The 16,476-nt window shown below is 40.5% G+C and overlaps 1 protein-coding gene across 1 annotated transcript in view; it reads left to right on the top strand.

Moving 5' to 3' along the window:
* Positions 1–16,476, top strand: part of nrxn3a (neurexin 3a) — a 283,641-nt gene that overhangs the window by 127,218 nt on the left and 139,947 nt on the right. The window contains exons 8-10 of the mRNA XM_044375060.1: positions 13,073–13,366; positions 13,799–13,946; positions 14,323–14,706. Coding sequence (XP_044230995.1) covers positions 13,073–13,366; positions 13,799–13,946; positions 14,323–14,706 — 826 coding nt within the window. The remainder of the gene's footprint in view (positions 1–13,072; positions 13,367–13,798; positions 13,947–14,322; positions 14,707–16,476) is intronic.

Below are 16,476 nucleotides of genomic sequence, written 5' to 3'. Positions count from 1 at the left end.
CAATAATGTAATGTTTTTGAGTTAAAATATCTTCATTTGGGGGCTTCTCCCTTTTAGGAACCAAAAATAAGCCTGCTCTCTGGCAGCATGATGTTCTAGTGGGGTAGGGTACTATGAGCTCTTTAAGATATGATGGTGCCTGACAATTAAGGGCTTTGTAGGTGAGGAGAAGAATTTTAAATTCTGTTCTGGATTTTACAGGGAGCCAACGCAGTGAAGATATAATGGGAGAAATATGATCTCTCTTCCTCTCCCTCTTTTGTTAGTATAAGTGTAGTTGCATTCTGGACAGCTGGAGAGTCTTTATTGACTTATTAGGGCAGCCTGATAATAATGCAGCCTACACGTAACAAATGTGTGGGCTAGTTTTTCTGCATCTTTTTGAGACAGGATGTGCCTGATTTTTGCAATATTACGTACGCAGTTCTTGAAATTTGATTATGTGAAAGTTAAAGGACACATCCTGATCAAAGATAACTTTACGGTGGTGCTGGAGGCCAGGGTAATGCCATCTAGAGTAGCTATGTCATTAGATAATGTGTTTCTAAGGTGTCTAGGGCCCAGCACGATGTCAGTTTTGTCCGAGTTTAATAGCAGAAAAATGCAGGTCATCCAGGTCTTAATGTCCTTAACGCATGCTTGGAGTTTAGTTAACTGATTGGATTCAACTGGCTTCATTGATAAATATAATTGGGTATCATCTGTACAACAATGAAAATTTATGGAGTGTTTCCTAGTAATATTACCTGAAGAAAGCATATATAAGGTGACTAGAATTTGTCCGAGCACAGGACCTTGTGGAACTCCATGTCTAACTTTTGTGTGCATGGAGGATTCATTAACATGTAAAAACTGAAATCGATCTGATAAATAGGACTTAAACCATCTTGATGCAGTTCCTTTGAAGTCTGTGTAAAGGAAAATCAGAGATTTCTTTTGAAACACATTATACATGTTAAAAAATAATTGCTGAAAACTTGTGAAAAGACTGTGAACTATGTAGTACTGAATTGTGGAGTTAGGCTGTTAAAAAGTTTTTCACCATTTCTGTTTCCGGTTTTGTTGGGTGTGCCTAAAACAGCTGCAACATGTTGTAGAGCTGATACTAGCATGACACAACCCCCCCTCAATACTATATAAGAACTAAAGTGCCTTGGCTTTGGCTGGGTGTGTAGTCTGTTGTCTGCTAAAGGTAGCATGCAATACTTTCATTGCAAGCTTAGCATTAGCAACCTGAGGTATGCTGCAGTCACAACAGTACATGTAAACTTTCTGGGCAAATAGAAGGATCTACACTTAACTATGAGATATTCTATGTTAGCAGAGCCGTGCCTCTCGACTGGTACTGTCCATGCACCAAGCTTTGTTAACATAAATGCACAGTCCTCACGCCCCTCTGGTCTTACTGGAGTCATTAGCTGTTGTATCCACCCTGAGGATGTAGCACCCCTGTAGCTCAATGGTGCTATCGGGGTTGCTGCTGTTAAGCCATGTTTCCATAAAAATCATTAAGTTGCAATCCATAATCCTTTTATGAGTGGTGATCCGCAGTGACAGTTCATCCATTTTGTTCACCAGAGACTGTACATTGGTGAGGAAAATGCTGGGTAGACATGGCCGATGAAGAGTTAGCCTTAGCTTAGCTGTAAGCTCTCTCCCAGCTGATAAACACTAGTGTCATAGTATTAGCTGTTGCTGGTGAATGGGGTTAGGGTCTTTGGGGTCAGTCAACGGTAGAGCTCAAGGAGTTATTTCAAACCCCGCTGAAGCATCTGTTGAGTCAGTGTTAAAGCTACAGTCCAATGAGAGGCTATATCTATATCTTGCTGCAGGTGCAGCACTTCTGCCAGGAGCCATGCCTGTGAAGTAGCCCTCTTTGTCTCTCTGTCCAGTCTCACCCTCTCTGTCTCAGGCTGTGTTGCTACTCCAGTGCCTTTGCCGTCACAACAGATATACTCCCTCGGCTGTGGCTCCAGTCCCCTGCCAGCGCTTTTCAAAGAAGCGAGTAACACAGACACCGAACTTAATTGAAAATAACAATAATTTAACATGACGATGATAGGTGATGGATTGCTTGTCAACTACTCATATGAGTTACATTTTTACTGAAATAAGTAATTTACCTACAAAAGAGGTGACAAATTAAATAGTGGCTCCTAGTATTGCTTTATTTTTGAAATACCATCCATGTTGCTTGTCTCACACCTACAAATAAGGCCTATTTTAAATTGTATATTTTTTTAATGGAGTTCATCATGAGTGTTGTTAAGTTCAGAGGGTCAATGGCTGTTCAGTTAGGTGAGCAGACATGCTCCCAGCGTTTCAGAGTTCAGAATACTGCTTGTTTTTCCATGATTTTGAAACCTAATTTTATATACTCTGTTATTTTTTTAATCAGACAATTTGGCTGGGTGCTTAATAACACATATTTTGTGGTGTGAAAAACTCACACCACAAAACAAACTATTATTGCTTTAGACAGACTTAAATGCCACTAAGGGTAAGACTTCCTTAAGCAGCCTAGTTGGGATGGGGTCTAAGAGACAGGTTGATGTTTTAGATGAAGCAATCGTTGAAGTTAGTTAAGGAAGGTTGATTGGAGAAAAACAGTATATATCAGGTTTTACAGCTGTTTCTAAGGTTCCTATGTTTGGGGATAAATCAGTGCCTGTTGAGGGCAGGAGGTGATGAATTTAGTCTCTAATAGTTATAACTTTGTCATTAAAGAAGCTCACGAAGTTGTTACTACTGAGAGTTATAGGAATATATGGATCAATAGAGTTATGATTCTTTGTCAGTCTGGCCAAAGTGCTGAAAAGTAACCTAGGGCTGTTTATTCTCCTCTATTAATGATGAGCAAAAGGTGGCTCCGGCATTACAGAGGGCCTTCCTATATGTTTTAAGACTATCTTGTCAGACGAAGCAAGATTCTTCCAGTTTGGTGGAACGCCATATCCTTTCAAATTTTCACAATGTTTGCTTTGATTTGATGGTTTGGGAGTTATACCATGGAGATAACCTCTTATCTAGGGGTGATGGAGTCGAGTGTCATTCGCAGTGAGCCTGCAGCACTATCAACAAGATTATCAATTTTGGAGGGACTAAAGTTAGCATAAGAGTCCTCCGTAGTATTGAGACATGGCATTGAATTCAGTGCTGATGGAATTGCTTCCTTAAATTTAGCTACAGCGCTATCAGATAGGCATCTAGTGAAGACATTTTTGTCTAAAGGTGCGTAGTCCAGTAATAGGAATTCAAAAGTTATTAAGTAATGGTCTGATAAAATAGGATTTTGTGGAGAAACTATTAAATATTCACCCACCCTAGTCCATGGCTCACTGAAGTCATCAGAGAGTAAAGGGCAGAACTCAGAGCAGAAGAGAGAAAGTGGTGTAAATTCAGAGAGTCCGCTGACCTCTGACTATCAGGGTCTTCTTGCATCATTCTCCTCAAGTTTAAATTCTGCTCACTCACTCCTCAATCAGCCTCCTCCTCCGCCCTCTACTGTGTCTCCCCTCTGACCAAGGAGGAAGTCTCTAAAATTCTGCCGGACTCTCGTCCCACTACCTGTGCACTGGACATAATACCATCCAACCTGCTACAGAACATTTCTACCACACTTAACCCTGCAGCCACACACATCATCAACTCCTCACTTACAATGAATGCTGCATTTAAGCAAGTCCAAGTCACCACCCTGCTCAAAAAACCTACACTCAACCCAACCCAGATTGAAAACTACAGACCAGCTTCACTCCTGCCCTTCCTATCAAAAATACTTTAGCGCACAGTCTTTAACCAAGTCTCTGAATTCCTTTTTGAGAACAACCTGTATGACCCGAATCAGTCCAACTTTAAGCGGGGTTGAGGGCAGTCTCGGTAGAGTTACCGAGACTGCACTCCTGTCTGTTATGGATTCACTACGCCCAGCTAGAGCTGCTGGTCAGTCTGCAGCCCTTTTGCTGCTGGACCTGTCAGCTGCCTTTGGTCCAGTTAACCACCAAATCCTCCTCTCCACACTCACCAAGCTTGGTATCTCAGAATCCGCCCTCCACTGGTTCATATCTTACCTATCAGGGAGATATTTTAGAGTATCTTGGGGGGGAGAAGTGTCCAAACTGCACAGTGTCATGAATCATCCTGTCTTTAGGTTATGTTTTGTTTTTTCTCTCTCACTTAGTCCTGCATTTCCTGTTTTATTTTGATTTCTAACTCTCCTTTCATTTCAGATCCACTTCTTGCCCTTGTGTGTTTCTCACTCCTGTCCTCATCATCATCCCCTAATGTCCTCCGCCTGTGTCTCATTACCCTCATTCCCCTTGTGTATTTAGTCTGTGTGACCCCTGCTCCAGTTCGTCTTAGCCCTTTGTCGCAAGCGTTTCAGCATTATCTTCTTTGTTATAGTCTCTAGTGTTTTTTGACCGCGGATCTGCTTTTTTGACTCTGCCTCTGCCTAGCCCTTTTGGTCTTGTTGCCTTCTCTGACTGCCTGCCCGTGTACAGAACCTGCAATTAAAAGACATTGTTTTTTGGAACTGTTGTTCAAGTCGTGCGTTTGGATCTAGCCCTGGTGTACCAGCCATCCCTTGTCAGTACAAACTGGCCACACCATGGACCCAGCCGACTCAACCACACAAGAAGCTGCTCTGCACTCTCAGGGTGTGCACTCAGCACGAGGAGCAGTGAGTATGCTTAGTTAGAAACCAAAATAAAACAGGACTAAATGAGAGAGAAAAAGCAAAACATAACCTAAAGACAGGATGATTAATGACACACAGCTCGTCCACAGGGGTTCCTCAAGGGTCAGTGCTTGGTCCCCTTCTTTTCTCATTATACACCAGCTCACTTGGTGCAATCATCCACTCCCATGGTTTCTCATACTATTGCTATGCTGACGAAACCCAGCTCTTCCTGTCATTCCTGCCAGAAGACCACACAGTCTTGGCTAGGATCTCGTCATGCCTTGCCGATATATCAGCATGGATGAAAGAACGCCACCTTCAACTCAACCTCACTAAGACCGAACTCCTTGTCACCCCAGTTAGTCCCTCCATACAGCAAAACATCAGCATCTGGCTTGAATCAACCCATCTCATACTCACAAAGTCTGCCCAGAACTTGAGTGTCATGACTGATGACCAACTAAGGTTCACATGGCCTCAGTTGCTCGGTCATGTGGGTTTGCCCTTTACAACGTCAGGAAGATCAGTCCCTACCTGTCTGAGCATGCAGCACAACTCCCGGTACAGGCTCTCACAATATCATGCATTGACTACTGCAACTCCTTACTGGCAGGACTCCCCGCATGTACATTCAAACCTCTGCAGATGATCCAGAACGCGGCAGCATGTCTGGTCTTCAACCAGCCGAAAACAGTACATGTCACCCCACTATTGATATCCCTCCACTGGCTCCCAGTTGCTGCCCGCATCAAATTCAAAACCCTGACACTTGCTTATGAAACAGCAACTAAAACAGCTCCTGCCTACCTGAACTCCCTCATTCAGGTCTACACTCCCTCCCACTCACTACGTTCTGCCTGGCACCACCACCACAACAGGGCCCTAAGTTGCTAGCTAGACTCTTCTCCTCTGTAGTTCCCCAGTGGTGGAACAAGTAACCAAACTCTGTTCAATCTGCAGAGTCCCTCTCAATCTTTATGAAAAGACTAAAGACCCAGCTCTTTCATGAACACCTCTGCACTTGATGGACTAAAGGTGGAGAAAAAACAAAAAGACGATTATTTAAAAAAAAGAAATCTGCATCTATGCAATCCATGCACTCTATGCATTGCCTCAGTGCACTGCCTGTTGGCACCTACATTCTATCAGACTCAAACTTAAGCTTTATGGTAGTTACCCGTGTTGTTCCCCTGCTTGTGTTGTATCAGTCTCAGATGTACGTCATTTTGGATAAAAGCGTCTGCTAAATAAAATTGTAAATTGTAAATTGTAAATTTTCAGTTTTGATGCCATATGTCAGAACAAGTTTGAGGGTGTGGTTAAGACAGTGAGTGGATTTATTTACACTCTGAGAGAAGCCAATTGAGTCTAATTATGAAAAAAGCAGTGCTAGGGCTATCATTATCGACATCCATACCATAATTACTTTATCTGTGGTAAGGACTAGGTTTGATAAAAACTGATAAAAATTCAGAGTACAGGCCAGGAGGACAGTACACTATAACAAATAGAATTGGCCATAAAGTTTTCCTAGTTGGGTGTGAAAGACTAAGAACAAGGCTTTTGAATGAGTTATAATTAAATTTAGGGTTGATTAAGGGCTGAGAAAGGGATTGATTAAAAATGGCTGCAACTCCACCTTCTCGGCCGGTGTCTCAAACAGTATCTCAAACGTGAGTATTAATATGACTGAGGGGAGTGGATTCGTTTAGGCTAACATATTCTTCACAGCCAGGTTTCAGTAAGACAAAATAAATCAATATGATAATCTGAGATTAGATTGTTTACTAATACGGCTTTAGGTGACAGAGATCTAATGTTTAAGAGGCCACATTAAATTCTCCTATTTTGTTGTACTATTGTAGTGGTGGTGTTGATTTTTCTTAAAATTTTTATGAATGAATCCTTTTCTGTTTACTTTAGATTTAATTGATTTAAGTGGTTGGGGGACAAACACAGTTTCTACGGGGTTTTGGGTGCGTAACTGCTCTCATGAAAGTGCAGTGAAGTGTGTAGGACTGCAGCTCTGCGTCCCGGTCTCAACTCTGGGTTGTCATGGTTTTGGTCTGCTAATAAACTCTAGATATGAGAGCAGCTCCATCCAAAGTGGGATGTATGCCGTCTCTCCTAATCAGACCACGTCTTCCCCAGAAAGTCTGCCAATTGTCCATAAAGTCCACATTGTTTGCTGGGCACCACCTCGACAGTCAGCAGTTGAATGATGACATGCATGTCATCACTGGCTCAGGAGGTAGAGCAGGTCATCCACAAATCGGAAGATTAGCGGTTCGTTTCCCGGCTCTTCCAGTCTGCATGTTGAAGTGTCCTTGGGCAAGATACTGAACCCCAAATGTGTGTGAATGCTTAGTTCCCTCTAATGGGCAGGTTGGGACCTTGGTGAATGTGACTTGTAGTATAAAAGTGCTTTGAGTGGTCAGAAGACTAGAAAGGCACTATACAAGTAAGACAACATTGTCTTTGCATATGTACTGGCATGTGCCTGAATACAAATACATTATTTGGCAACCGCAAATGGGGGGGGGGGGGGGGGGTTAACAAATATTTGTTTCATACAAATATTTTAAAAATTATTGTTTTTGGGAAGAACAAAAAAAACATGTCAAATACCAGCACGCAGGTCAGTTTCATCGCTATCTCAGTCTCTGTCCTCTGCTCCACTGTTACATCTATCATCAGGTCTCAATGAGGGGAGTCACATCCACCTGCTGCATGATACATTTCCTAATTTGGACATCAGCTGAGGGTGTTCCCCAGAGAAAGCTGAGCTACTGAAACAAGCGAAGACCTCCCAAGGGACTCTTCATAACCTGTTGTTCCCGTTCTCCTTTCCACAAAGTTAGGTTGTAAAAAATGAAAAGTGCAAAGCAAGAATTGCCTTTGAGGTTCTTCCCTATATGTTATACAATGTGCTGTCTCTGTGTTATGGTTGTATGAATAGGTAGAGGTCTGTCTGCAATGAGGCAATGAGTAAAGTTTTAGCTCAGTAGTCAGCGCAGTCATCTATGACCTGGAAGACTCCAGTTCAAGACCAGGTGTGGGGACCTCCTTCGTAAGATAGTTTATTCATGAACACTTAATGTAACACTTTCATTTTCTAAAATTAAAAGCATAATTAAGACAAAAACAGAATTTTTAAGCCTCTTTCCACTTTTATTCGCATACAAATACAAATACAAATACAAATACAAATACAAATAATTTTGCTGCCTCAACAAATACAGATATGAATACAAATACTGGGCCCTCTGCACATCCCTCATATGTAAACACTGACTCCTACTTAATTTTACTGACCTCCAATTGGCATAATTGGGAGTCATTCCCCCAGACATGAATTACAATCATATCATATTTACGCTTATCCTTAGCCAGAAGTTTCATGTTGTCCACTCTGGCCCCTGAAATACATCTGACTATGGCTCTAGTGAGAAACATTTCTCACTATAAAGCTGCCAATAATCATTTCTCAGCAGGTGTGTTGCTGAGTGGAGAGAACCTGTTAAAAACATGAACTGGTTGGTGGTGAACCATGGGCTTCTGCTTAGGGCTATGCTTCCTTCAGACAGTCACCCAGCCACCCTGGTTTCCTGGCTGCTTGGGAACTACCAGGGGAATGGGAGCTATGCTAGGTCGGCCCGCACCGGCTACTGGGGGCTGGCTAACTACAGTAGTTAACCATTGGTTTTCCATGGTACAGAGCTGCACTTCCAATTCACTGAGCCTTGCCTCCAACACTGCAAATCAACATTTATTACATGTACCACTATCACTAAAGGAGGCAGAGGAGTGGCTAAACATATGACACACTGAGCAAGACAGAGAAGGAGAGTGAGAGGGAGAGAAAGAGAGAAGCCATTGCTAACTGCTAAGCTAAGTTAGCTGCTAAGTCCACCAGCACCACCCAGCTAAAAATTACATATTGAGATCTGAAAACAATACAGGCACAGCTAAGACAACAAGAGCATATTTTACAGGTGTAAATGCAAAGACCTATGGATCAGATGTCATTATCCAGGTAACGTATACAAATTGCATGATAATACCAGGTTTACATGGGGCCTTAATGACTACTGTTTTTCAGTATTTAAACTCTAGTCTACATGTGTCCCCAATATTAAATCCAAAGAAAAAGTGTTTTGTGTAACAAATACAAATCAAGTTGACTCAGTATTATAAAATCATAACAGTCAGCAATAGAGAGAGCAAAGCAGATTTATTTCAGTGAAAATGTTGTAGATATTACTTTATTAATTGCTTCAAAGCCAGTTGGTCACTGGGGCAAGTGAAATTTCATTTTGCTTTCCCTCCTGTGTTGTTGTTAAGTCTAAAGAAACAACATTATCATTTTTATTTAGGCTATTATTTTGAAGGAAAGAGTGGAGCTTTTTAAGAGACTCGGGGTATTTATGTTCACTCAGAACAGCAGAAGGAATGGCTTCTTCTTTTAGAGAGGTGGGGCAATGATAGTGATGGATGAAAGGAGAGAGAGGAGGATGGATGTAACAAAAAGAGAAGGAAAGGCAAAAAAAGAGTGAGAGAGAGAGAGAGAGAGACATGAGGAAAAGACAATTTTCCACCCAGTCCCTGAGCACCTTAAGGGATGAGTTGATTTACTGTCAAATCTGCTGGTGGATTATCGGTAATCTCAGCGAGGCTCCTCAATCTACCCTCTTAGACAGAACTCTGGGCGAGGACAGGAAACAGAGACATTAATATAAAAGAGAGTGGAATGAAGGAGTGTGTGTTTGTTTTGTGTATGTATGTGCCTGAAATATAGCCAGACAGAGGGTGTTTCTCTCCCTAGGGAATTAGAGGAAAAAAGGCCTTCAATTTTCCACTTGAGCAGATTTCAATTTACACACACATCCCCCTCCATGACTCCATCCTTCCATTGTTATTGACAGCATTTATGGCTGCTGTGATAAAAGATTGGCCACTTAGTGTTTTTCACTCTTTTGTGTTCCATCATTGGATGGACACTCGCTCATACAGTAGACTGTTGCAATACAGGTGTCCGGTGCAATCCAGCTTTATGGCAAGGGGTGTTAACTGTATATGGGTATGAGTGTAGCACAGACAGATCTGTGGTTTGTCGGTGTAATTAATTCAGTATGTAACAGTTGAAAGTGCAGCATCTTCAGTATTAGTCAGTGTGAGTCATGCCATAATGACTTTTTAAAACCAATTAAAGATCTAAAAACAATAAAATGAAGGCTTAAAAGGGGGAGCTGATGTACTGCAGTCTGGCGTCCACCAACCACAGTGTGAGGGACTACAAGTATGCTATCTGTGAAAACAAAACAGAAAACACCACAAACAAAAAACACCAACTAAATAATGCCAGAACATACCCCACACTATCAAAGGTGAATGAACTCCCAGTGAATCAAATACTCCTGTGACTGGAGGCCACCACCTAGAGAGGAAACTAGAAGGAAAAAGAAAAAAAAGAGTGAACAACCTACTCTAAAAACCGTAAATAAATGCTGCTTGCTTAAAAACGTAAACTTAAACCTAAAATAAACAGTAGCCATTGCTGCCTGTAAAATGCGCTTACTTTGAGCCAGGTAATTTAAAAGACTATCTTTCTTCCTTTTCTTGGTCACACCTAAAATTATGGCAAGACCCATTAAAACAAACACAAGTACCTCTGGATGCATTTGCATTCCTACATCACCCAACATTAAAAAAGGGTTTTATTTAACCCAAAAAGAAATAATTCTCAAATACGTGCAACAAAAAGTTCTAGGACAATAAAAGAGGTCAACTAAACAGAGCTAAACCCAGGCTATGACAACATAATATACACTGAATAGAACTGAACAGGCCAAACTAACCTCACAAACTGAACACAAAATAGAACATATATAATGGCTGATCACAAACACAAATTAAGTATTTAAAAAAAAATTGAAATCCGTCCACCATGTTGTTTTCTCACTAGCAATAGGGAAAAGCCAAAATTAAGAGATGACTATATTTGTACAAAAACTAGTTTCATGATATAATGTTGGCATCGGAGATGCAGTGTTACTGTTACAAGGCCAAATGTCATGCTGTAGAATGAGACACAGAGTATGGAAGAAGAGGCGACCACTGGAGCTGCATTACAGCCGCAATTGAAAGAGGCACTGGGGCTAGGAATGGCTTTGCAGCATTAACCGGTGATGACTGGTGTGGTATCTGTGGCTGTGATGTATGAATCACAAATAGATTGTAGAAAAAAGAAAAAAAAAATAGAAAAAACCGTTAGTGCAAGAGGGCGACAGACATCCGATCAGATGAGTGGCCATCACAGTCTGTAATGAAACAGCAACAAGTCTATAAGCCATGAAACCATTCTGGTTCACCACCACAGTACGACTGGAGCCATATACAGAATGTGACATAATATGTCATAACAAAATACAACTGTAGTTTTGTGCTGTCCATAAAAAACAATATTTTGCTAAACTGAATGCATAACGATCAATGACTTACATATGTCAACTGCATGGACTGCCACAGCAGCACTGTCAGTATTGTGCTGCATGGAGGTATCAACAACACTAAGGTGTGGGGCCTGTGAGTGAGCTGTGCTCTGCTGTTGCAATATTGCTTGAGTGCTGAAACGACCTGTGTGCGTGTGTTTGTGTCTAAGTATGCATACACTATGGCAGACAGATTTTGTGCTTGATGTCAGCCTCCTAAATTAGCTGAAGGAAACCACACACAAGAGCTGTGTGTGTGTGTGTGTGTGTGTGTATGTCCAGCTTTTTTGTTGAGCTACTAGTCTTAGTAAGAGGCTGAGCAGAACATGTCAGCTCACAGAGAGTCAATTACCTCAGTCTCAGTCAGCTATTGTGTTAGTATTTTGTAGAGGCATATTAACACAGAGTAGCGCAACATTCAACAGTCTGCCTTACCAAGCTTTATCTCCCCAGGTTGTTCTTCTTCTAGAATATTTAGTATTTTCTTTTCATACATTTTCTTTTTTATATTTTTGTTTATAGAGTATTTCTATAGAAGCCTTCTTGAAATGTCAGATTACAGCAACTAATCTTCAAATAGCAAATTACCACAGTAAATAATGAATATTCATGGGAAATAAATGTAAAATCCAACCCTCAAATCATAAATATGCATACCTAATAATGAAAAGCCGAACATCAATTACAAATACACATTGCAATTAATGACAAGCCAACCATTATAAAAATAAAGCTCAAACAATTAACGACAACACATCAAATAATGAATACAGAGGTAGAATAGTAAGTAGTAAGAAGTGAGTCATTATATAAGAAAAGATGAAGTCCATAAAATAACCCCCATACAAACTACTGTAAATATAGCTCCATCTTTTTTATTTTAAGGTCTATGTCTAGTTGACACCACTAGATGTCACAATTTCATTTTTCAACTTGGGCCTTCATTATTTTTATTACTGCCATTCGTTGTTCCATGCGTGATCTGTTATTTGACTTGTGCTGTGCACCTGGCCTGTCAATCAAAGCTGAGAACCAAACGCTCCAACCATGGGGGTGGACAAGGGGTATTACCAAAGTATACTTAAATACCATTATGTTCATTATGAAGAATGGCCCCTGAGATTATTAAATACTGTATATTGTATTATTTGACCACCAATACTCATTAAGTACTTATTACTTAGTTTGTTTAATCACAATGTATCATATTTTAAAAATAATCTAATCTTTTGTAATGATAGTCAGTAAAATAACCATTAACTCTGTCAGCTGTCAGATAAATGTAGTGAAGTGAAAAGTACAGCATTTTCCTCCGAAATATATTGAATGTAATCACAATAATTTCGTAAATGTACCACGTTACTTTCTACCACAGCTGAGGTGCTCTCTAAATTGCTAGTATATAGTGATTGTTATTTTATTTATTCATTTACTTTTAGTTTTATTTCATTTGTACTGCTCACATTACATTACAGTGAGTGACAGCAGGTTCCAACTTTGGTGATGAGATGTACCACTTGTTTATATTTGCATTGTGCATTTAAGGTGACTCGTTTTTAAGTTTGATTCATCTGTACAGTATCATCAGTCACACACCCATCATACATTTCAGTCTGAATAGAACATCTTGTAAATATGTGACCGTGAATCTAAATTCATATCTACAGAAGTGCACTGCATCCATCTTTAAAACACTAATATAGATAACCTTCTTAATATTTTGAAGTATTTCCTTGTTTAATGAGAAGAATGACAATGCAGCTTGGTTACAAACCAATGTTAATCATTGTAACTTTGTTGTAAAGTGTTACCACAGTACCTGGTTGAGTCAGAAGATTAAAGCTATCCATCTTTGACAATACTTAAAGAGAATAATAACTGTAATGCTATCTCTTCGCAGGTGGTGTATAAGAACAATGACATCCGTCTTGAATTGTCCCGCCTTGCTCGAATTGTGGACCCTAAGATGAAAATCCAAGGTGAAGTGTCCTACAAGTGTGAGAATGTGGCCACCTTGGACCCCATTTCTTTCGAGACTCCAGAGGCCTACATCAGCTTGCCCAAGTGGAACACAAAGCGGATGGGATCCATTTCCTTTGATTTCCGCACTACCGAGCCCAATGGCCTCATCCTCTTCACCCATGGCAAACCCCAGGAGCGCAAAGATGCTGCCCGTAGCCAGAAGAACACCAAGGTCAGTCCACAATCCCTAAGGACACTTTCTAATGTACACTCTGCTTTAAAAATTCCTTCCTAACAATATCAGACAGCATTTTATTTAACACTTGTACATCCTATGACCTGGATGACTGAGAATCTTCATAGGCATGGCAAATATGTCATTAAGAATTTGTTGTTCTTTGGCTTTTTGGCTTGTGACCCAGTAAAGTGAAGCAATGTTTACCCATGACCCCTGATCACATTGAGGGGTGAGCTGCATGCAGTTTAACCACACAGAGAGAGAGAGAGTTTTACCTATGTACCCTTAGAGGGGTACATAGGGCTACAACACAATTCTGCAAATAACTGCAGCATTACAGCAAATCAAACAATCCACACGTTGCATTCTTTTTTTAAGAAAGAGAACTTTGATTGAATGGTAATTTCTGTTTCTGCCCATGTTCAGGTGGATTTCTTTGCAGTAGAGCTGCTGGATGGCAGTCTGTACCTGCTGTTGGACATGGGCTCAGGGACTATCAAGGTGAAGGCCACCCAGACAAAGGTCAATGATGGTGCCTGGTATCATGTGGACATCCAGAGAGATGGACGCTCAGGTCAGTGAAATAGTGAAGTGTTCTAGGTCTCATGGAAATTGAATAACCTTTTATCCTTTCAAGTTCAAGAATTGTCTTTACAAAATACTATGAAAAGTAAACCAAAAGCTTTAATTAGTGATAACAAGTAATGGACAACTTGTTCTGTCAGAGATTTGTTGACTTTCCTTTAATAGTAAAAATTAAAGTTAATAAAATTTTATATAATTTTTAAAGAACATTAAAGTAATACAGTGCAAGAACTGACTCGAACAAAAGTATACCAAAAGCTTTCTTTTGTTCTGAACAGAGTAAATATAAGTTCATTCCCTCCATCATTATGTATATGATTTCTATTTCCTGTACCTGATCTCTACTCCCTCCATTCACACCACAGGCACCATCTCTGTGAACAGCAGAAGGACCCCATTCACAGCCAGTGGTGAGAGTGAGATCCTGGACCTGGAAGGCGACATGTATTTGGGGGGGCTTCCCACTGACCGTACCAACCTCATCCTGCCTACTGAGCTCTGGACAGCGATGCTCAACTACGGCTACGTGGGCTGTATCCGTGACCTTTTCATTGACGGTCGAAGCAAGGACATCCGTCAGATTGCTGAGGCACAAAATGGCGCTGGCATCAAACCCTCATGTAACAAGCAACCTGGCAAGCAGTGTGAGAGCTACCCATGCAAGAACCGAGGTGTCTGCAAAGAAGGCTGGAATCGATTCATCTGTGACTGCACTGGCACTGGCTTCTGGTCACGCACCTGTGAGAGAGGTAAATGTCCCTCTCATTTTATTTGTGATGCTTTGGCCAACTACAGGTCTTCTTCAGGCAAATATCCAAAGGAAGGAAACTGAATACATATATATATATATATATATATATATATATATATATATATATATATATATATATATATATTAATGTAGGACTAGTAGTAGTTTTCATTTTTCAATGCTGAGTAAAGCTCTTCAGATTGTTTCAGTGTTCATTTTGCTTAAGAATTGATGATTTTTTTTGGGGGGGGGTCGGGATCTTTTTATCTCTGAACATCCTGAATGCATGTAGTATTGCGTTACGTCAGGCAGAGCTCTAAAGATGCATTTACATCAACTGATGAGCTGTCAGGGTTCCCCGGTCTTATGCCGGGTAACACATGTGCCAAAGTGGTGACTATCAAACTGTCTTTAGCCTATTGCTTGACCTGCAGCACTTTCAACCTGGCTGTGACTAATTGGGCTGTTTACCCTTACTTTTGCCAACTTGTAAAACCTTAGAGGGCTTTCTTTTTCTCAGACATTGTGACTTGCAGCTCTGCTTAATAACTGTTAAGTGAATAAATTGTCAACCACTGTTACCTTTTTAACTGGATCAGACATAGATTGCTTATTGTCTTGTGATTGAATATAGTTAGTAGATGACACTCAAAGCAACTGCTTTACATGTTAAATATTTGACTTTTGCTGTGTGATTTAGCACCTCTGGTTCTTCTTCCTAATAGGAAGATACACAGTATTTCATAAAAGTGTTAAATTTTAGGCATTATTCCAACTGCTGAGTGCTTTGATGACTAAAAGACGGAACTGAGGAATATAAAGTGCTGCTTGAAAGTTTGTGAACCCTTAAACCCTCTATTATATAGATATAATATATCATATATATTATGATATATATATCATAAATATGACCTAAAACGTGATCAGATATATACAGTCCTAAAACTAGATAAAGTGGGCCCATTTAAACAAATGAGACAAAAAATAAACTTTTTCATTTATTAATTGAGGAAAATTATCCAATCTTACACATTTGTGTGAGGCAAAAGTACGTGGACCCTTGTTTTCAGTAACTGGTGTTTGCAGCAATAACTTCAACCAAACGCTTCCGGTAACTGTTTGTCAGTCCTGTACACTGGCTTGGAGGAATTTCAGCCCAATCCTCCTTACAGAACAGTCTCAACTCAGGGATGTTGGTGGGCTTCTTTTCATGAACTGCCTGCTTCAGGTCCTTATGCAGCATTTCTATAGGATTAAGGTCAGGACTTTAACTTGACCATTCCAAAACATTATCTTTCCTCTGCTCCAACCATTCTTTGGTAGAATGACTTGTGTGTTTAGGGTCGTTGTCTTACTAGGTCATCCATTTTCTGTTGAGCTTCAGTTCACAGACGGATACCTTGACATTTTCCTATAGAATGTGCTGTTACAACTCAGAACTCATAGCTCCCTCAATGATTACAAGCTGTCCTGGTTCAGAGGCAGCAAAGCAGGCCCAAACCATGATAATGCCACCACCATGTTTCACAGATGGTTTAAGGTTCTTATGCAGGAATGCAGTGTTTGCTCATTGCCAAACATAATGCTTCTCATTCAAGCCAAAAAGTTCGATTTTGGTATCATCCATCCACAGAAAATTTTTTTCATTCACCTTCTGTCTTATTTGCATGGTCTTCGGCGAACCCTAGATGGCAGCAATGTTCTTTTTGGAGAGAAGTGTTTTTTCCTTGCAACTCTGCCATGCACACCATTGATGTTCAATGCTCTC

The sequence above is a fragment of the Thunnus albacares genome, chromosome 15 (assembly GCF_914725855.1).
Source record: "Thunnus albacares chromosome 15, fThuAlb1.1, whole genome shotgun sequence".
NCBI classification, from domain to species: Eukaryota; Metazoa; Chordata; class Actinopteri; order Scombriformes; family Scombridae; genus Thunnus; species Thunnus albacares.
This window is presented reverse-complemented; position numbering and strand designations above follow the sequence as displayed.